General features: G+C 37.5%; 1 protein-coding gene across 1 annotated transcript in view; it reads right to left on the bottom strand.

Annotated features, from left to right (window-relative positions):
* The window catches only part of LOC150084535 (SID1 transmembrane family member 1-like), a 222,965-nt gene that overhangs the window by 6,081 nt on the left and 193,411 nt on the right, over positions 1-23,473 (bottom strand). The window contains exon 10 of the mRNA XM_090376278.1: positions 15,440-15,553. Within this exon, the coding sequence (XP_090232404.1) occupies positions 15,440-15,553 (114 nt within the window). The remainder of the gene's footprint in view (positions 1-15,439; positions 15,554-23,473) is intronic.

The raw sequence follows: 23,473 nt of genomic DNA, 5'->3' as shown, positions 1-23,473 counted from the left end.
TATAGAATTTAAATACTGTCTCAGTCCATCGTAGTCGCCTTTACGAAAGCAATAACCCTTTCCTTTACCCCTAATGGTAGTTACCTCTTTGAGTAAATCCCACTTCAGCACACTGTGATCACTGCCACCTAGTGGTTCATTTATCTGCAGATTCTTAATGCATGAAGAATCACTGCTGATAATCAAATCAAGAGTATTCCTCCCTCTAGTTGCCTCCCAAACATGCTGAGGTAGAAAACAATCATCCAATAAATCCGCAAAAGCCTTGCTAGTGTGTGAGTGACCAGCCCCCAAATTCCAGTCAATATCTGGGAAATTAAAATCTCCCATTATAAGACTCTCTGATTTACTGGCCCACTCTATTTCCCTGTACAGTTTCTTATTATACTCATCAGAGTCATTAGGCCTATAGCAAACTCCTACTCTCAATTTTGATCTCCCAATGCTTATGTCACACCAAACTGACTCGACACTGCACTGTCCAGCGATGTCCACTGGCTTCACTTCCTTGGATTTTATGTATATCTTAACTAATAGCATAACCCCTCCTCCCTTCCTATCCAGTCTATCCTTTCTGTAGACGTTGTACTCCCCAAATTCCAGTTCTGCATTCCTTATATCTGTGTGACACCACGTCTCTGATATCCCAACAATATCTGCCTTTGATGCTTTGAGTTATACCTCAAATTCATCAAATTTATTTACTAAACTCCTAGCATTGGTGTACATGCAAGTATACATGTACCCTAACACAACCCATGTGTTTACTTGTACCGCAATGACTCCCAGCAGTCTCTGCAATATCCTGCATCTTATTTTCCAAGCTGCTGCTCATTCCAATAGAAGCAGTGTAAGAATCACTTTCACCTCTGCCAGTGGCTACTGTTAATCTATTAGTCCTTGTATCTCCCCAATCTAGCAGTTTTCCGACCCACCTAACACTGCCTCGATAGCATCAGCAAACATTTTTGCACCCTTTCTATTTAAGTGTATCCCATCCCTGTAGAAGCAGTCTCTCCTGTTAACAAGTACAGTCCAGGCTGAAAAAAATTCTACCCCTTGAGCCTTGCACAATCTTTCCAGGGCCGAATTGATTGACAATTCTCTCATCATATACTCCCTCCTATCGTGTCTGGGTAGAATTGCAGACACTTTCAAATTCAACCCTATTTCACGGCTTTTTTTTCAACAGTGACCTGTACTTGTTAAGCAATTCTGCCGCTCTCCTACTCTTGATATCATTAGTGCCAATGTGTACAACTTTGTGTCACCTTTTGTGCCCTTAAAAGATGATATCTGCTCTACGTCATCAACCTTTGCCCCTGGCAGACATACCCTGGTCCTGTTCCACCTATCCTTTTTACAAAGCATGTTCCCCGTTTCCCTGACAATAGAGTCACCAACAACTACTAGTTCCTTTGGGACCAGCGCATTCTGCCTTGGGGGTTGCTGCTGTGTTGCGCAATTACCAAGTGCAAGCTCTGGTGTTGATGTGGGCAGCTGAGAGCTTGATGGGCCCCTCAATTTAGTTCCTTCGAGGGCATCCACCCTGTCCTTCAAGCTCTCATATAGGCCCATAAGAACACTGAGTTGTTGCCTGATTTCGATACACTCCTTGCATCGCGCACACACAAAGACATAGCCCATGGCGATATCATGTCCCGTACCTGAATGCTCCACAAACATCATGCAAGCCGTGCATTTTAGAAGGCTGTGATTCAGAAGGCAACTGTACCCCTCAGTTCTCCTCTGAGCCACAGCACTTCCATTAGCTTGAGTTACATATGAATCAATGTGAAAGTTTTAAGTTTTCACCTACTAGACTATGTAACCTTGACTTCTTTTATTGTATGGTCAGAATCTATTAACAACTTCTTACATGAATTTGAAAAGACAAAATTAAGTAATGAGGGCTTTCAGAAGTCTATAATATTCTTAGATGGAGATATAAATTTGAACCTCTTTGTAAAATCTGGCATATTTTAAGAAAAATCAACATTTTACAATCTGAAAATATAAGTAATTTGGCACTAGTATTAATGATTGCATTTCTTTTTAAGAGCCCATGCAAAAAAAAGAGTGACACTTCTTTCTTTCTTTCTTATCAGATGCTTGAAGGATTATCTTGCTCTTTAATCTGATTTTGAACCAAACAGGATTTAAACTGCATAGATAATGCAATAGTCTTAATTCTCATAACAAACCAAACTTACCATTGAAATGAGTTGTGCTGCACTACTTTCAAACAACAGGCCCATACAAAAGGTTAACTAGTCATTAGTTTAAAAGATAAGACTGCTATGACAGTTTCAGGACTATTTGGTCTTTCTTTCTTTCTTATCAGATGCTTGAAGGATTATCTTGCTCTTTAATCTGATTTTGAACCAAACAGGATTTAAACTGCATAGAGAATGCAATAGTCTTAATTCTCGTAGCAAACCAAACTTACCATTGAAATGAGTTGTGCTGCACTACTTTCAAACAACAGGCCCATACAAAAGGTTAACTAGTCATTAGTTTAAAAGATAAGACTGCTATGACAGTTTCAGGACTATTTGGTCTTTCATCAATTTGTAGGTGGTTTGCAACAGCAACAAATGAAATCAGTTTTAAAAGGTGTAACATACTAAAACTATCTCTCCAAAGTAACTATCTCTTCAGGTAATTCTCACTGAAGAATTACCTGATGATTGGCATTTAAGGAATTGATAGCAGATATTTGAGAAGTTGAAGCTGAATGAGCAGGGCAAGGTTTCTCAAAATGAAAAGTGGAATGCAATGTGCTATAATCGCCAAAACTATGGATAGGATTTCCAGTCAATGGAAGAAGGTCATTAATATACAAGAGGAAAAGAGTGGGGGAAAGACCGGAACCTCAGGGGGGACACCAGCATTAGTGGAGAAGTCAGAAGACAGAGAACTATCTACCATCACCTTTTGTGAGTGATTAGAGAGAAAACTGGATACCCAATTACTATTAAACAGTTGGCAAACCATAAGATGGAAGCTTGTTTAGAAGACCTTTATGCCAGACACAATCAAAAGCCTTTGAGATGTCAAGAGCAACTGCTTGTGTTTCACCGAACTTTTCCATTGAATTTGTCCATGAATGGGTAATATAAGCCAGAATATCATCAGTGGATCCATACTGGTGATCATTGATCAGACGGAAGTTAGGTAGTTTAAGAGTTGGCAGTTAATTGATTTCTCCATTATTTTAGAAAGGGTAGAAGTAATTGCAATGGGACGATAATTGGATGGGAGGGGTTTGTCACCCTTTTTTGGAACTGGCTGGATATGAGCAAAATTCCAAGAAAAAGGAAAAACACCTTTGGAATAAGAAAGTGAAAAAAGGTGGCAAAGCACAGAAGTAAGTTCAGGAGCACAGGTTTTGAGAACAAGTGGAGAAATACCATCAGGACCTGGAGCTTTCTTAGCATAGCATCAAGATTTGTCAAAATCCTTCTGACATCCTTTTGATGGAAGACCACAAAAAGAATGGGGCATGCTGGGAATGGTGGGAAGTGTTTTCCCAAGATCATTAATATACGAATTGGAAGAAAAATGGGATGCTGGCAGGTCAGCTTTATCCTTGTCCGAAGTGAAAACAGAACCATCTGGTTTTAACACAGGTCTGAGCAGAGATGGGCAAAAGTTGCGGCCAATAGCTTTGGCAAGAGACCAGAATGTTTGGCTACCGTTAGGGCAAGAAGCAAGTTTTCTACTCTTAACCTGTTCAAAATCTAGTTTTGACTGATTAATAACTACTTTACAAGTGTTGCGAGTTTTGGTGAAGGCAGAAAATGAAACTGAAAAATTGGAAACAAGCCAATTACAATATGCAACATTCTTCTCCTCAATGGCCTTAGCACATTTATTGGAAAACCAAGGTTTAGATAAAGGACGAGATTTTAAAGAGTAGTGTGGGATAAAGGATTGCATTCCTACAAGAATAATTTCACTGACACGATCTGAGAAAATGTTGACATCAAAAGTTTTGATGAGAAAATGTTGACATCAGGAAAAGAAGAAAAGAAATCTGGCAGGTCATCCCACATCTGGTGGGTATGGGCTTGGCACACCCAGGGTCCTGAGCTGGATATCATCATTTTTCGCTTTCTTGGCGATTCCTTTCTACTTCTCTCTCTCTCTCTCTTTATTGGGGTCTCTGGACTGAGATGGTGTCTTTTAGATTAGAAAGAAAACTATGGAATAAGTAAGAGAAAAAACAGATATACAAATAATCAAGATAGCCTACACTGGTGTTCAAAGAAAGTGCATTACCCCTTAAAATTGTAATTGTCATCTGAATAATGTAGGTATATGGCTGTTTGTTTGTTTGTTTTTTGTTTAAGGGCTTTACAGTGCAAGGACAGCAAGGCCATAATGCGCCTAACTATGGTGATGTTAAATACATAGTTCTATCTGTATAGATGTTATTCAAGTTTATACTGCATTGTACAGTTTTATCTGTTTGAGGAAATCAAAAATTTTGGTCCCATGTGACATGTCTGCTAGTAGGTCAGAAATGCTGAGAGAGGTGTTCGTCATGGGAAATGAGATAAATATAGCTTGTTGCTCAGTATACTGTACTTGGGACAATCAATAAGTAGATGGTGGACAGTGAGCTGAGTGTTGCAGTTTGTACACAGTGGTGGGTCAGTGGCCGCAAGTAAATAAAGATGTGTCGGGTGCATGTGGCCTATCCATAATCGGGCTAATACGACTTCTTCATGTCGGTCCTCATGTATGTTAGATCTCCATGGTTTTAGATCTTTTTTTTATGCCAAGTAGCTTATTGTTGACTTGATTCTGGCAGATATGTTGCCATTGTTCAAGGCATCATTTCTTTATAATGTTATAATCCTTAACTACATAATAATTTCATTATTATGTAGTTAAGGATTGGTCTACAGAATCGGTAGCAGTTTTGGCAGTTAGATCGGCCTGTTCATTTCCAGAAATTGCAGTGTGACCAGGGATCCAACAAAAGAGAGCTCATTGTTTCTTCTAGTTTAATTTAGTCAGAGTATTCCAGATCTGTCTAAGTAAGGGGTTATTAAAGGGGTTTGTATTGTGTTGTATAGCACTAATGGAGTCGGTATAAATAATGCTGTGCAGTCTAGTTCTTAAGAGTGTGTAGTTTAAGGCTATGTGGATAGCACAGAGTTCTGCAGTATAGCTGCTATATTCAGTGGGGAATTTTTTGGACATAGTGATGTTAGGAAATACTGCTGCTGCACCAACATGCTTTTCAGTTTTAGCTCCATCTGTGTAGATCGGTGTGTACTGGCCGTGCTGGGTTCTCAGTGCGGCATGTATTTGTAGCTTGTTCTGTTGCGACATGGTGTGTTTTTCCCAGGCTGTGAATGAAAAGTCACACAACGGTATATGATACATCCATGGTGGGATTGCATGAGAGGCAGTAGGCTGTATCTTACTCAGGTCAAATTGCCAGTCAGCTTGTAGTGAGCGAAGATGTATCCCAGTTGGTGGGTTTATAGATGGGTAAGCTCTATAAAGGTTTTCCCATTTAGGAGAGAAAACACCATTCCAAGTGGGGTGGTTTGGATGCCCTTTGAGTTTTGCGGCATAATTTAATAAAAGCGTTTGTCTACGTAGCTGCAAAGGTGTTTCATGCACTTCAGCATATAGGTTCTGAACTAGTGATGTACGGTACACCCCCAGTGCAAGACGAAGAGTGCTGTGATGTACAGGATCAAGCCAACGTAAAGCGCTTGGTCTAGCAGAGCTATATGCTACAGAACCATAGTCCAGACGTGACTGCATTAATGCATGGTAGAGATGTAGTAGCGTGTAACGGTCGGCTCCCCACACTGTGCTTGATAGAAATCCTAAAATGTTAAGCTTTTTAAGACAGTTAATCCGGACCGTTTTTATATGATCAAGGAGAGTGAGTTTTTGGTCGAATATCACACCCAGAAAATGGACACTATGGACCACTGGTATGACTTGATTTTCTAGTCTAAGTTAAGGATGTTGGTGTAGGTTACGCTTCCTAAGGAAGTGTATCCCAACTGTGTTTTGGTGTGAGAGATGAAATCTATTGTTTTGGGACCATTTAGCTATTTTGTTGATGGCACATTGGAACTGTCTTTCTATCGTTCACATGTTAGGCAAATGGCAGGAGATACTGAAGTCATCAGCATACAGGGTAGTGGATATTGTTTGTGGTAGGTCATGTGTCATTGAATTCATTATTATACTAAAGAGAGTGGCACTTAGCACCGACCCTTGTGGTACTCCTTCTTCCTGGATGAATTCTGAAGATAAGTGGCTGTGAACTCTAACTTGAAATGAGCGCCAGTGCAGGAAGTTTCCGATAAACTGTGGTAGGTGTCCGTGTCATTCCAGATCGTATAGGGTTCGCATAATACCATATCTCCAAGAAGGGTCAAAAGCTTTTTTGATGTCCAAGAAGACCACTGCAAGATGTTCTTTTTGGATGAAGGGGTCACGAACGTCAAGAGTGGATCTACCTTCCCAGAAACCACATTGCATAGGATTTAGGAGATCATTTTAAGCTAGAAACCAGGTTAGTCGGGCATTGACCATTTTTTTTTCCATGACTTTGCTCATTCAGCTAGTGAGTGCAATAGGTCGATAATGTTGCGGATTTGTAGGGTCTTTGCCTGGTTTTGGAAAAGCCAGAATGTACGCATGATACCATTTGTCGGGGAACGCTTTTTCTTTGAATATTCTGTTATAGAGGAGTAACAGAGTCTTGAGAGCCGGTTCGGTGAGTTTTGCTATCACGATGTAGTGGATTCCATCTGTCCCTGCTGCACTGAGTTTAGTAGACGACAGAGCATGATGCAACTCTGACATTGTGAAGGGGAGATTGTACGCAGAAATTGATGCTGATTCAAAATTGATACGGTTTTTTTCAGCTTGTGCTTTGTGTGCCTGAAAATATGGCGAGTATGATGTCGCAGCTGATATTTCCATGAAAGATCTACCCAGGGTGTTTGCAATCTCCTATGGTTTTGTGATATCATGGCCATTGATAGTGAGTGCGGGACAGTTGACGTGTGGGTGTTTTGTGAACATCCACTGTATTTTTGCCCACATTTTTTTGAGTTTTTGTCGTTCTTGTGATTGTGGAAGCAAAGCATCTCCACACTTCCCTTCTGCTAGTCTTCCTGACTCATTTTGCCTTTGCTCTTGCCTGTTTAAAGCCGATGAGATTTTCTGTTGTTGGGAACTTCCTGAAGATATTCCATGCTCTGTTCTGTTTTTTTAGCTGCACTACATTCCACCACACTTTTGAGCTGGCTGATATTTTTGTGGATTGTTTTGGAATTGCTTTGTCTGCTGCCGTATTTGTCTGCAGTGTTTGATTAGATATATATTCTACTGCCAGATTTATGGATCTGGTTTTCTTCTGGTATTGCTAGCTGCTTGTACATGTCCCATTCAGGTTTGGAAAAGTTCCATTTGAGGATTCGATAAGAAAGGTGGGGAATGCTTATGTCAATGTGGCATATCACAGGATAATGATCACTGCTCAGCGGATTGCTGTGCATAGAGAGACATCAACAGCTGATGTAGATTCTGTCAGAAGATGTGTATAGGCCCATTTATTGAGAGTTATCAGATTATGTTGATCAAGTAGTTTTTCAATGGTTTGTCAACGCTTGTCCAGATTATGGTTTCCCCACAGCAGATGGTGACTGTTGAGGCCTCCTAAAATGCAGTAGGGTTTGGGAAGTTGTATCACACTAATTCTTCTAAGTCAGCATAGCTTATATTTTGGTTAGGTGGCAAGTATAATGAGACTATGGTTAAATCAAAGTTAATATTGACTCGTGCAGCAATTGCCTCAAGGTTTGTTTTTAGTGGGAGTGGCTTTGAGGGTATCTGGGGGTTGATGATCAGTGCTACTCCTCCAAGGGCAAGATTGTTCGGATTTTGTGCAACACGATCTTGACGATGTAATATGTATTTCCGAAGGGAATACATTTATATTTGGTGTCAGATTGGTTTCCTGTAAGCAGTAGAAAAAGCAATAGGGTCATATTGTGGAAGGAGATGTCGGACAAATTACTACAATAGCCTCTGCAATTCCATTGTAAGAAAGTAAGCATTATTTGGATTTAGTGGAACCCTCGACTTCTTGTCAAGGGACAGAAGATTTGCATCGCTCAAGTTTACCTTTCCCCTTCTTTGGAAAATAAAGGTTTCCCTGTATCCATATTATCATTGGTGAACAGTTCTAGAAGCTGTTCATTGTGATTTAAATTGTCTTCTGTTTTCTGTTTTCCAGGTATTCTGTTTGGTTTGAGTCAGGAGTAGTAGATACTGTGGCATTCTGTTGAATGGCATCTGGTTGTACTGAGATTGGCGTATTTATGGCTTTGCTTTGTTTTTCGTTTGGTGCGTTGGTACTGGGGACAACAGTGACATTGCCCATTCAGTTAGTGATTTACTTGATGGTATAGTTACCTCCGTTTGGGTAGAAATTGATATATTTTTTGTGGTTATTTGTGCATAAATGGGCTTATTAGTATTTGGAACTGGTAGGGATTTTTTAGCCTCTTGGTAGGTTACATTATGTTCAGTTTTGTACCGCTGTATCTTTTTTTTCACGTTTCCAAAGGGAACACTCCTTGGAATAGTAGTAGCAGTGGCATGTGATGCAAGAAAGCAAGCGTATAAGCTTATGCAGCATCAGACAAAAAAAAAAAAAAACTACACCATTCCCTTTAAATGCCTGTCCAGTTCCTCCTTAAATTTATTCAACCTATCAACTTCCACAACGACAGATGGAAGTTTGTTCCAGCAATTAACCACTTGCTGGCTAAAGGCAAATTTCCGCACATCTATTCTACATCTGTCCTTTCTTAATTTGAATTTATGCCCCCTTAGGTTCGTAATCTAAACAAGTGGAAGGATCCCATCAGAATTCAGTGTGCTCAACCCATTCAAGGCCTTACACTGGATGTGCCTCTTTACAGTTAAGATAGATTGGTGTTGTGGCTGTGTAGTCAGTACTAATGTGTGCAGTGGATCCACGTGTGGCACAAGTAGCTACTCCTCTGCAGACTGTCTGTGAGTGCCCAACTTCTGGTACTTATAGAATCGTAATGGGTTCGGGATGTACAGTTTAACTCAGCAGTTAAGATAGCTTGCTTTTATCACTGTTGGTAGCTTGGGGTTGTCAAAAGTAAGTATTATTTTCCGTGTAGGAACTAGTATGCAGTCTTTCTTTGTCATAATTCTTCTGACATTAATGATTCCTTGGTCATGTAATTCTTGTTTTAGTTCTTCGTCTGACCCGTTCATGAGGTCCCATTCGGTGATGACGCCTCTTGACGTGTTCGTGGAAACATGGGGTAAAACGGTGATAGAAGTTCCACCAAAAGTTTTCAGTTTTTGTAGTTGCTCAGCCTGTCGAGCAGTGGCAACTTCAACCAGGGTCTCCTGATCTTAGACGATGAACTGTCTTGGGAGTACCTATTGTGCTTTCTAGGCATTTCTGCACACTAGGAATGGAGAGAGTTTAACTGGTTGTTCTTGAGTTGAATGAATAATCAAGAAAGTTGGAGTTCAGATTCTGCCTACGTTAGTCTTTTGACGTTTTGCCACGACAGGACCAGACTCCTCTTGTTCTTGCGTGGTAAAGGTTTCTTCTGTGCACCCAGTGTTTTTCTGGGTTTTATGGACTTGCTCCATTTCACCCTCAAAGGGAGAGTGCCAGGTGGAGGCAGGAGCTTGGCCACCTTTGTGACCAAGCAGTAGTGCGTTAGTAGTAATATGCAAAATAAAAAGAAAAAAGGTTACTTTCCCTCCTGTTCAAGTAAAGTGATTTCTTTACTGAAGCTTATTTAATTGATTGTTAGTGTAACCTGTAAATAAAGAAGACAATTTTATTTATTCAAAAGAGTGCAAATTCACTGGCAAAGACACTTGATCACAAAATCGCTTGGCACCTGGGGCTGTAAGTATATGGCAATATTTCTTACAGATTGCATCACATAAGACTGACACGCATAGGTGATGACATAATATTGCCTCAGTTGTTACTTTCAGCTATATAAGCATGTTCTGCAAGAGTTAAAGTCATTCCTTGCTTGTGTCAGGATGGCGAGTTATGTGCAGTTGACACCACAAAGAAAGTGCTATTGTTGCTTTACACGAGGAAGGATGTTCTTCCTGTCACAATGCTTATAAAGTGTCTTGTAATCAGTCGACAGTGAGTAGATTTCTATCAAAACACAAGAATACTGGTTCTGCTGATAGGAAAAAAAAAGGAACCGGATGCAAAAGAGTCTACGTTAAAACAGGGCTTCGTTTTGAAGCATTTATGCCTTAAAAACCGTAAGGCTTCTTCGTCTAAGCTGAAAAGAGAATGGGAAGAACATACAGGAGTGGTAGCAAGTGCAGTAACAGTCAGAAGACGCCTCTTCAAAAATGGACTTGCAGCTGTCATACTAAGAAGCCCCTCCTCACACAAAAAATGAAAAAGACCCAATTAATTTGGTGTAAGGAGCATGTGAAATGGACCCCCGAGCAGTGGAAGTCAGTTATTTTCTAGGATGAGAAGAAATTCAACCTGCATGGCTCTGATGGGAGATAAACGATTCTCCGTGGTGAAGGATATCATCCAGACTGTATGGTGTCTACAGTGAAATTCGCTCCCACCCAAATGATATGGGGTGCATTTCGTATTGCGGAGTAGGTCACCTGCAGTTTATTAAAGATTCCGTAAATGCCAATGGACACCTGGCTATATTGGAAGGCAATTTGATGGCAACCATTAGAGAACATTTCAATCTGCCAAGTAACTGCATCTTTCAGGATGACTCTGCTCTTTGTCATCGAGCAAAAAGTGTAAGTAGGCACTTCTGTAGTTACTTTAGCTTCATTTCTGCATTACAGGTTTGACTGTAATGTGTTTACATTTGTTATGAAAAAATGGTCCATTACAACTCTTAGCTGGCCAGGAAACATCCCGGACCTGAATCCTATAGAGAACTGTTGGCATCCTGTGGAATCTGCAGTTGCCAGAAAGAAACCAAAGACCCTTCATGAACTTCAGGAAGCCATAATTCGTGTTTGGACCCACAAACTATCAGTTGATTCTTCGGAAATTGATCTTGTCAATGCCTCGATGGTGTGCTGCTGTCATCAGGGCCAGAGGCAGTTCAACTAAATATTAGTTTGCACCTGGTGAACTTTTCATTTTGTTTTCCCATCTAAAATGATAAACTGAAGCAAATTGAGGGCTTCTGATAACATTTCAGCCATAATTGTCGTGTTTACCAAAACTGTTGTAAATGCTCGCTTTGGAATATTTTGAGGGCATTTGCCTTAACTGTTAATAAATATCTTTTGTTTATATTTCTATTTGTGATGCTAGTCATTAATGTAACATACCATCGCGAAAAAGGGTTAGAAATGTGAAATTCCTAGTTGATGCACTTTCTTTGAACACCAGTGTATTTTATATACTATGCTAACTTATTTCCTTCATTCCTTTTCCATTGATCAAGCATTTGCTCAGTTTTTTTTTCAATCCTAACACATTGGGCTTTTCTCAACCACAAGACAGTTCTTGATTAATCTCCAGAACATGGGTACAACCCCATACTTCAGCAAGAAAGAGAGGAAGAAGGCAGTGATAGGTTGGCAAAGGCACCTCCTACTCACTGCTTTCTCCCCCCACACACACGTTACTGGGAGATGTCATGTGATATCACAATATGTTGGAGCTGAAATGAAGAAAAAGAAATGGCAAAAGCAATTTTTTTTAAAGGACTAACAAAAATTAACACCACATACAACCACTGATTCTTCTTGCCTGTACATTACTAGATGTAATGTATATGTGATTAGTCAATGTAATCAGTCAGGGAAAAAAAGTTACTTCTGATAGGACTAAGTCATCAATTCACTGACTACCCAACCTTGAATTTCATTCATGATTGCCTTCATATTCTTCATTTGTTTTCACTACTTAATAATTTAATTATTTTTCACTGGTAAATAACTCAAATTGTTTTCTTTTACTCTCTAACATATAAACTTTGTTGTAATTTGGTTGTACTTATGTAGCATTAATGCTATTATAGAAATTATCGATTAAATGTTATATGCAAATTAATAGTTTTAGGGCATGAATCTATTTAATTTTTGGGTTTGTATTTGTGGTGTAATTTATATTTTGGGTGGAGGCATTTCAGGGATTAAGGCCTAACTGTGCTGTCTAGCAATTTAGTGTGCCAGCAGATATCAGTTCGTCTATAGATCTATGTTGAAAAAATTAAAATGAAATAAAGTTAAAGGAATATATAAAGTATTTTTGAATATAAAAGGTTAGAGGAAATGGGAAATTATTAAAGAATAAAAAGTTAGTGGAGCAGGAGATAAAAAAGTAAAAAATGGGAAAATTAGGAAAAATTACATTCATTCACATGGCCATTTCTCCGCTACTTCCTCAGGGACTTTGGGCAGACAGATAGCCATATTAAATGAATGTCTCATGCATACCCATTTCTGTAGTTCCAATAACAGTTTTACTAAATTCATCATCATATTTAGTTTTAGGTATCCCGATTATAATATAACTGAAAATTACATTAATTTAATTTTTATATTGGTATTAACAACAAACTGGGATTGGGACCCAAAGCCCAAATGTAAAAATAATATGTTTAATAATAAAAATAAAGAAATGACCGTGAATGTAAGTGGCTGCATAAGCAATATCCAACAACCCACTCCATAATATATAGAAGCAATATGGGAAAAAAATAAAGGGAAAATGAATGAAGAAACAAATAAATAAGTAAGACAGAAGTAGAAATGGAAGGAGAGAGTGGAAGGAATATATATCTAAAAATTTTGAAAAATATTAAGTATGGGGCAAATACAGCAAAAGTTATAAGCCAATAAGTAATAAATTTAGACTGGCCATGCTGAGGCCAAAAAAATGTGAAATATCACTTATATGATAGGATAAACCAACCAAAAAAGAAAAATAGATATACAACAGGCAAACAAAGCAAGGAACAAAAAAATAGATAACTGTATTATCCAATCTCGTCAGAGGGCCCTGGATAAACTGAGAATATGTGTATTTAATCTATTATGAAAATTGGGATAAATGTAAAAGTTATGTCATATCAGATTAATGCCATCAATAGTTTGTTTGTTTGTTATTTGGTTTTTAGGAGCATTAGCAACTAAGGCCATATTGCTCCGGGATTTGCGGTGGTCGTTCCCTGACCTTTCCGCATCCTCCGTATTTGGTGGTGACAGGCTTGAACCCCGGTCTAATCAAGAAGTGTGTGCTACGCACTGCTGCTCCTTCCCACCTGGCTACGGAGGCGCCGCCATCAATAGTAGATTGAACATTACATCAGTTTGTTATCTAATTACTATAGTAAGAGTATAATATGTACTGAAAGTGTATTGAAACATAGGCATAACAGTATACAGCTGGCCGTAAGGCCAAAAGAACTTATTAAGACTAAGTAAGAATAGTCTGTGTTGGTCTACATTCTAGGGTATGACAATGTAGACCAACACAGGCTATCTTACTTAGTCTTTATAAGTTCTTCTGGCCTTATGGCTGGCTGTATACTGTTATGCCTATGTTTTAATACATTTTCGGTACCTATACTATAGTAATTATATATTGTATACTCTATTTGGTAAGTTGTGTGGTAAAATCCTTACTTTGTCAATTTTGTTTGATAAAGTAAGGATTATTTATTTATCTCTTATTATACATATTTTATTTGTTACCTTCTACCTCCTTCTATCACTCTTTACTCTCTTATTTTTTTTTTCACTTTATATATATATATATATATATACCGTATTTCCCCATGTATAAGACGCACCCTTTTTTGAAAAATTTGGGGTCTAAAAACTGGGTGTGTCTTATACAGTGGTTGTAGATTTTTGTATTTACATTTCCTGCTTTTTCACACTTGTCGTCTTTGCGCTCATTGTTTCGCACTTATTACCAGTATATTAGGTTACGTTTTGCCACGTTCTGCCCAGAAATGGCTCAGAAAAGATTTTCATACAGTGCTGAATTCAAGTTAAAAGTGATCCAGTTTGCAAAAGTGAATGGAAATCATGCTGCTGAACGTAAGTTTGGTCCTCCTCCAACTGAGAAAAAAATCCAAGACTGGCTACAGGAAGAAGAAACCCTACTGAAAACGTCACGGCAGAAGAATGCCATTAGAGGAAATTCAGCAAAATGGCCTGATTTAGAGAGGGAATTGAAGATATGGATTGAGGAGCAAAGGGCAATTGGAATTCCTGTGTCCACAAAGATGGTTCAGCATGAGGCAAGAAGAATTGCTGATGAAAAAGAAATTACTGATTTCAAAAGAGGACACATTTGGTGCTTCAGGTTCATAAAACGGAATGGACCAAGCATGCGTACACACACCAGACTTGCCCAAAAGATGCCTGAAAGCTATGAGCAGAAGGTCCTTGAATTTCATCGTTTTGTCATTCAATGTCGGAAGACATCAGTTTGAGTTGGGACAGATTGCAAATATGGACAAAGTCCCCCTTCAATTTGATGTCCCAAGTAACAGAACTGTTGATAAGAAGGGGGTGAAAACTGTAACTGTGAAGACAAGTGGACATAAAAAGAGCCATTATACAGTTGTTCTAGCTTGTTGTGCTGACGGAACCAAGCTGCCTCCTATGCTGATTTTCAAATGCAAAACAATGCCAAAAGAAGACATTCCTCGAGGAGTGATTGTCCATGTTCATGACAAGGGTTGGATGGATCAGGATGGGATGAAGATCTGGTTTGAGGAAGTTTGGAGCAGGAGACCAGGTGGGCTCTTACGCAAACCTGCCCTATTGGTGCTTGACCAGTTCAGGGCACACATAACAAAAAACACAAAGAAGATTGCTGCAGAGCAAAAAACAAAACTTGCCGTCATACCTGGAAGCTTGACATCCCAGCTCCAACTACTTGATGTCAGAATTAACAAACCCTTCAAAGCTGCCACGAAAAACGAATGGAACCAATGGATGAAGTCTTCTGGGGACAATTTGACACCAGCAGGAAGAGTGAAGAAACCAACTATAGGAGAAGTTTGTACCTGGGTGAAAAGATCCTGGGATAATATCAAGATTGTGATCGTTGTCAAATCATTTAAAAAGTGTGGCATTTCAAATGCCATAGATGGAACTGAGGACAAGGCAATATATGAAGACAGTGATTCGTCATCAGATACAGATGAGGACAAGCTAACGGATGGGAGTTTTGACAGTGATGAGGAGTTGTATGAATTTTATGATGAATAAAACTTGAGTTCAATAACTTTATGTAATACATTTTTTTTCAAATTTCAGGCCCCAAAATTAAGGTGCGTCTTATATATGGGGAAATATGGTATATAAAAAATTATATTTTATTAAAAATCCTGACTATACATACCATAAATGAGAGAAATAATGCACAACTTGATAAAAAATGCCAAATATCATGACCATCATAAAAATTAAAAATAAGGCATTCTTTATTGTGATCTCTGGACTGAGATGGTGTCCTCTAGATTAGAAAGAAAATTATGGAATAAGTACAAGAAAAAAACAGATATACAAATAATCACTACGCTACTACTAATTTCATTACAAGATTAAATTTATAATTTATCAAGATAGCCTATTTTATATATTATGCTAACTCATTTCCTTCATTCCTTTTCCATTGATCAAGCATTTGCTCAGTTTTTTTTTTAATCATAGGACATTTTGCCCAGGCTTTTTTCAACCACAACACAGTTCTTGATTAATCTCCAGAATATGGGTACAACTCAATACTTCAGCAAGAAAGAGAGGAAGAAGGCAGCGATAGGGTGGCGAACCTTCCACTCATTGCTTCCCCCCCCCCCCCTCCCCTGCATGTTACTGGGAGATGTCATGCGACATCACAATATGTAGGTGCTGAAATGAAGAAAAAGAAATTGCAAAACGGCATTTTTTTTAAAACGACTAACAAAAATTAACACCACATATAATCACTGATTCTTCTCACCTGTACATTACTAGATGATTTCACATGCATTAACAATGAGAATTGCTGATGTGTGTTAACACAAATGCTTGCTTTTTTTTTTTTTTTTTTTTTTTTCCCCCTGGGAGCTGCTGTTCCCAGACCCCCACTTTTGTGGAGGCTGCTGCCCCAACACCCCATTAATATAAAGAGACTAACAACTCATACAATTATTTGTTATTTGAATTTTAGGAGCATTAGCAACTAAGGCCATATTGCTCCAGGGATATGCGGTGGTCATTCACTGACCTTTCCGCATCCTCCGTATTTGGTGGTCACGGGCTTGAACCCCGGTCTAATCAAGAAGCGTGTGATACGCACTGCTGCTCCTGCCCACCTGGCTACGGAGGCGCCTCATTTGAATAAACAAAATCATAATGTAATAGTTAGCATAGTAGTCCTACACACAGTAAATGAGAGTTCAATTCTAAAACAAACATTTAGCAATATTTACAATTATTTTTCCATGAGATTAAATGTATAGCTACCAACATTTGACTTCTGGAAAGCAGATTATTTCAAATCCAGACATTTAATATTAAGGTATGGCCAGTGAATTGTTTACCACTACTACAGTATGCTTTCAAACATTAGCACACTCAAACATTTTCTCTCTGTGGGCTGTCTGCTATTCATCACTTCTGATTATCAGAAGAAAAGATATTCAAGGAAGAGAGAGAGAGAGAGAGAGAGAGAGAGAGAGTGTTTGTTGCAGTCTTTGTTCTCTTCAGAAATTGTTGAATCTAAATTTCTTTTGCAACATGACTCTGCTGCCTAGACTTGGGTGCAAAAAGCATTTCCAAAGTTTCATCATAAAAAAAAAAATTTAAAAAAAACAAAACACACACACACACACACTCAGAAAAACTTTTTTTTCCCATCTGGTTCAATTCTTCTTGAAGTCAGCATTGCTATGTGAAATTATTATAATAACAAACATGACTTGAGCTAATCTCTTATACAGCAAATTCTCAAAAGCTCTAACACTATTAAGCCTACTTCCTCAATATCCTGAATTCCAACAATTTCCCATGAAAACTTCCAGAGAAATAATGCTGTAAAATTCTTGTTAATTCAAACTGCATTTAACTTTCTCGATAAATTTACATTTGTACAATTCGAACCTCTAAAACGTGGTCACATAAAATGTTTCGATGCAGTTTAAATTCAATGAGAATTAGGAGGAAGTATGCTGGCGAAGTTCATAATATCAATTCTTCAGATGTTTAAACGTTCTCTCTCTCTCTCTCTCTCTCTCTCTCTCTCTCTCTCTCTCTCTCTCTCTCTCTCTCTCTCTCACATCTAAATCACTTTGACAAAATCAAGTGGTCTGCTGCCAATAATTCAGGCAGTAGAAAAGGTGTAAATGCTGCTGAATTTGGGATTCCTTCTAAAACACACAACTTATCTAGCAAAAAAAAGATTGCAATTTGGAAGCAGGCAGTTCATATCCAGCCCTTAACAGTAATGAGATATGCAGGTTATTCAGATACAGACCAACATGTATTGAAATGGTTCTCTCAGTGCAGCAAGAAAACATTCCTTTGATTAAGGAACTTATTCACAAAAAGGCTGACCAATTTGCTAAAGATCTTAATCATGACGGATTCATGACAAAGTAATGGATGGCTAGTAAATTTTTTTAAAAAACTGTTATATAAGTTTTCCAAACACATTTGGAGAAACTAACTTTAAATGTTCAAATAAGTGGATTACTCAATTGATGAAGAGTTATTTCCCAGGTGCAAACAAAAGGAACAAGTTAGGTAATGTATGCATTGCACTGCAGTTTAGGCATGTTCAATTATCAAATATTACACATTGAGTTAATTTCTGTACTGTACTCAAGAAATATTTACTAAAACCTTGCCATGTGGTAGGAAGCTGTGTGAGAAAACATTTGTTTAGCAATTATTTTATTTCATATATATTTTTTGAGGGGGGGGGATGACTGCACAGGAAACATTAACCATTGTCATGACATTTGGTAGAAAAGTAGGAAAAAAACAGGTTTTCTACACTGCACAAAAAAATAAATTCCACTCACAAAATACACATTTTGAATTAAAAACAGATATGGCATACTTTACCAGTACCACATGCTTTTAATATTAACTTACCTAACTTTTTTTTTTGTCCGTGCATTTCTGTTTAGATTGGCATTTAGAAAAGATATTATAGCAGACTGCACCTCTTCAGAAATGTCAAGTCATAGTTTTGTTTACAACAATGGCAATGTTTCTCAGACTTGGCTGTTAAGAGTCAAGGTCATTTCCAAAGCTACACCAGAAAGAGATCTGAAATTTTTCCGCCTCCTGGTTGAATAGTTTCTGATATTTAGCATAGCTATGAAGAATTATTAAAAGAACAATAGTGACTCGGGATAACTCAATATATTTCATGATTCCTTGTGCACATAAATCGTTCCACAACCAAGGAGAACTGGATATCAATCCTTCCTTCTTTCATAATAAAGTCATACAGCTTCTGCTATGAGTGTATTAAATATTTGATAGTATGAATCAGAGCTGTAATACTCAATATGTTCTACGTTGATAATAATATTAGTAAAATAATAAGAGGAGTTTACCTCAATATAGTACGTAAAACACTTCCATATGATACCCTCCAGAAATTAAAACGGAAAAAACGAAAAAAATCGACAACTTACCGGTACATTATAGTAAAATATAAATAATTAAATAATCAATTTAACACAATTCAAATCAATCTTAAAACAATTAAAAATCAAATTAACGCAATTAAAAGAATCTAATGAAAATATTCAAAACGATTTTCCTTCCTGAAGCTGACAACTTTTCGACCGTATGTCGTGATCACAGGAATGAAAATTACCGAATCAGGTTAAACCTGACACTTAAATAGTGATTATTTGTCTTCGCACATGCGCGTAAAGGTCTATGCAACAGAGATCAAATATGGCCGCCGAACATTAACAGAATTCTCGTGTAATTTAATTTCAACAGTTTCTGCAATTAATAGTAGCGTATAATTACATTGCACGTTAAGTATTTTGGCCTCGTTAAATAAAAAAGTATGTTTTTCGTTAATGGCATGAAAGGCTAATTCTGACGCTGCTGAAGGAGAAGCCCGAACTGAGGCTTCATGTTGATTTACAGGAATATTAAGAGAAAATCGCGTCGAACCTTGGTAAGACGAGTCGCAATCACAGCAAGAAATGTTGTATACTAGATCATTAATTTGTGTTGCGAACGCGGAAAGAACTGAGTGATTGTTCAGTATAGTGTGTAATTTCCGTATTGGCCTAGCTACAATTTTAAATTCGGTATCTTCAAAGAATCTGTTAAGCTGTTTGTGCAACTGTTCAACATACAGGACAGAAATAAAGTATTTTTTGATATTACTATTGTTGATTGGTGTAGTATTTTGTATCCTATCCTTAGCCTGTACCCTAATTCAGTTTATTGTGGTAATGGAATAACCCCTGTTTAAGAATCTGCTAGTTAATATTTGTATTTCTGAGTCCAAAGCAGATTCCGTCATTGAATATTTTTTATAGGCATTTAGAAATTAATTAAAGATAATCGATCTTTTGTAGGTGAACGGGTGATAGCTTTTATAATGCAGAAGCATACCGGTGTTTGTAGGTTTTCGATAGATGCTAAATTGTATTTTATTTGAGTCCCGGGTAAGCGTGAAATTTAGAAAGTTTAATGACTTGGTATCCGTATCCTCCCTTTCCAATGTAAAATGTCTTGGATAGTACTACTATCGGTAATAACTAGAACATCGTCTAAATACCGTCCAAAGGTGTCAAATGTATATGCTCAATCGTTGAGAGATAGATCTCTGACATTAAGCCACTCAGGCTCAAACCCATTGGCAATTCAAAAATTTGTTTGTACACCTTGTCGCGAAAGGTGATGTAGTTGGCCTCAACTAACAGTTTAATTAAGTGAAAAATTTCCTTAATAGGTAGCTTCATATAATTAATCGGTGTAGAGTTTTTATTTAACATATCCCAAATAATATCTAATGTGTATTCAATGTTTACATTCGTATATAACGAGGTAACATCTAGTGAGAATAAATTGTCATTGTCGCAGAGTCTACAGTCTTTAAGATTATTAAATAATGTATCGTAGTTCTTAATTCCAAATTGTATTACCTGTCTAAAGGGTTTTATAATGTTATATACATGTGTGGCTAAGATGAAAATGCCAAGTTCCTGTAGGGAACAATAAGTCGAATAGGAAATCCAGTCTTGTGTAATTTTACCTGACCGAAAAGTGCAGGAATATTATATGTTCTAGACTTCAATTCCTTTAACTGAACCATAGTAATGTAGTCGTTTTTTCGATACGTGGTTAACGTTTTATTGTATTGATTGACAAATTGGTAAACAGTGCTGGGTCTACTTCACGATAAGTGGAGGTATCTGACACAACTGGATCTAACTTATTAATATAATCATGTTTATCTAGTATTACCACTGTATCTCCTTTATCTGCCCTCTGTATAATAATATCCTTATTTCCCCGAAATTCTCGTAAAGCTGAACTGTCATGTGTATTCAATTTAGGAAGTCACGTTTCTTTTATGTTATTCACTACTTGGTTAACTTGTTGAATAAATACATCTTTTTGTGGAACATTACGAAGTCCAAATTCAATATTAATTACGCATTGTTTTTTAGGTAGTTTTCGAGGTGGTATATTATAATTTAGTCCTTGGGATAAAAGTGAGATCTTGTCCTGCGATAGTGTACATGAGGAAAGATTTGTAACCCGTTGATATGACAGTTCGTTGGATACTGGGTGAGGGGGTGTTCGTGAACTAGCTGACATATTCAGTGGTAGTACGTTGTGTGTCTGTGGGGGAGTTGTCACCCAACTCATATGCACTTGGTCGCAAGCCCGCGACAATGTGTTAGAATTCGCATGAACGTGTTTTGACCTATCCGATAATGTTTGCAACTTATTAACGTGTCTGTTTTTTTATTTCTGAGGCCTGTGCTTTCCGTCACAAATCTATCGAGGTCTTCAATATAGACCAATCGTTCGGATGTAGATAACTTTTTGATTTATCGCGAAGCTTCCTAAGCTGGGAAGGTATTTTTGTTTATTCGAATATCGAGATTTTAAGGCAAGCTTAACAATATTACGCGATGTCGCCAGTGTTAGTTGTTTTATGCCTGAAATTTTTTGATTTAAATTCACCCTGGAAACTTCGGAACGGTGTTGTTTTGAAGGCAATATTTTAGAAAAGAAATATGGTAACTTTGGGCCGAGTACCTTAGTGTAGATTTAATGTAATTTTGCACCAAGCCATTCAAAAAATCTCCCATAATTGTGTGTATCGATTGTTTACTACTGGAGAGACAGGAAGTGAATGAAATAGTCAATAAGAGTTTAAAAATGAATTAGATAGTTTGAATCAGAGCTGTAATACTCAATATGTTCTACATTGATAATAATATTAGTAAAATAATAAGAGGAGTTTACCTCAATATAGTACGTAGAACACTTCCGTATGATACCCTCCAGAAATTAAAACAGAAAAAACGAAAAAATCGACAACTTACCGGTACATTAGAGTAAAATATAAATAATTAAATAATCAATTTAACACAATTCAAATCAACTCCTCTTATTATTTTACTAATATTAAATATTTGAAGATTTATTTTTTTTCTACTGTATGCATAAAAAAACTTTATTATGTAATAAACTTAAACTGACATTCACGGAATACTGTCTATATCTGTCTTTTGTAACTGTGATTGATAAGATAGTTGCCCTTTGCTAATTTATTGACAAGGGAGAGTAGTGCTTTGGTTTGTACAGCCACTCCCCGATTAATGTAAGGGTTGCATTCCACGGAACTCTACGTAAGTCAGAATTTCCCCCATGCTTGTGCAGCACTCACAACTATGCTCACTGAATTGATTGAATCAAAAAAAAAAAAAAAAAAAAAAAGGAAGAAAGAAAAAAAAAAGTTCGACGAACATGTAAAAAGAATTATTTATTGTATTTATTCATTTTTTATCTCGTGCACAGGAAAAATTACAAAAGTGTGTAATTTAAAAATTACAAAAAAAAAAAAAAAAAGAGGGACAGGCATAACATCAGTAAGTTTTACCTCTTGAGCATCGTTGCCAGAATCGCCGTCTTCAGCTGATAAGTATGCTGCTTCGGAGGTTGAGGGCTGTGGAGATTTAGAAGGGGTTGGCTGCTCAACCTTATGAAAGAACATATTAATGGATGACTGGATGGTGGTTTTTTTCTTTTCATCGTAGATTTCTTTGTAGCAAGCAAGCAAGCATATCATTCACCCCTCTGTTAACTTTTTAAGAATCGTTCGCTGTCAGGATCAACCTGCTCAAACATTGCCATTGCCGATGCAATTACACAAAATGCCACTGCCATCTCTTTGGTTATGAAGCATCTCGGGTCCTCATTTGGTTCATCTTGAGCTTCGGCAGCATTTTCTTCTTTCACTATCATTGCCTGCAAGTCAATGATATGTCAATATCTATTAACTCCTCCACATCTTTGGCGTCAACCTTCAACTGAAGTAACTTTGCAACCTTTACAATCTTATCTGTAACCTCTTCATATGATGATTCATCTTTTTCAAACCCTTTGAAGCCTTTTATATGCCATGTGCCATTTAAACAATTTTTAGTAATTTCTGGCCAGGCATTATTAATGTTTAAGATGGCGTGGTAAATATTGTAAGATTTCCAAGTCTCTTAACATAAAATTTTCTCACTGTCTACTGTAGTCAATGCCTTAGGAAATGTGTGTAAATAGTATGCTTTTAAATTCGAAATAACACCCTGATCCATAGGTTGGATGAGTGAAGTCGTGTTTGGGGGTTGAAATGTGACTCTCATGTTCGAATTGAAATCATCTAGATGTGTAGGATGTCCAGGAGCATTATCTAATAGAAGCAAAATCTTGAGAGGAATGTTGTTATCTTTACAATATTTTTCAACCTTGGGAATGAAGCACCATTTAAACGAATTGTCAAAGAGAGATACTGTTATCCATGCTCTCTGGTTCGATCGAAAATGCACGGGTAGGGTGGCTTTATTGATGCCTTTAAATGCAAGAGGATTTCCAGAATGGTGCACAAGCAGTGGTATTAATCTGTAATCTCCCACTGCATTAGCCCCAAGCAAGAGGGTGGCCCTATCTTTTGAAGCCTTGAAACCTAGCATTGTCTTTTCCTCTTTGGAAATGTGTTTGATCTGGAATTTTTTCCAATACAAAGCAGTCTCGTCAACATTAAAAATTTGCTGCGTTAAATAGCTACCTTCATCAATAATTTTTTCCAAGACATCAAAAAATTTCTCTGCAGCTGCAGAATCAGCACTGGTGACTTCACTGCATACTTTAATGTTTTGGAAACCAGCACGATGCCTGAATC

The sequence above is a fragment of the Mastigoproctus giganteus genome, chromosome 6 (assembly GCF_048544385.1).
Source record: "Mastigoproctus giganteus isolate SK-2022 chromosome 6, ASM4854438v1, whole genome shotgun sequence".
NCBI lineage: Eukaryota > Metazoa > Arthropoda > Arachnida > Uropygi > Thelyphonidae > Mastigoproctus > Mastigoproctus giganteus.
Note: the sequence above shows the minus strand (reverse complement) of the source record. Positions and strands in the feature narration are given on the sequence as shown.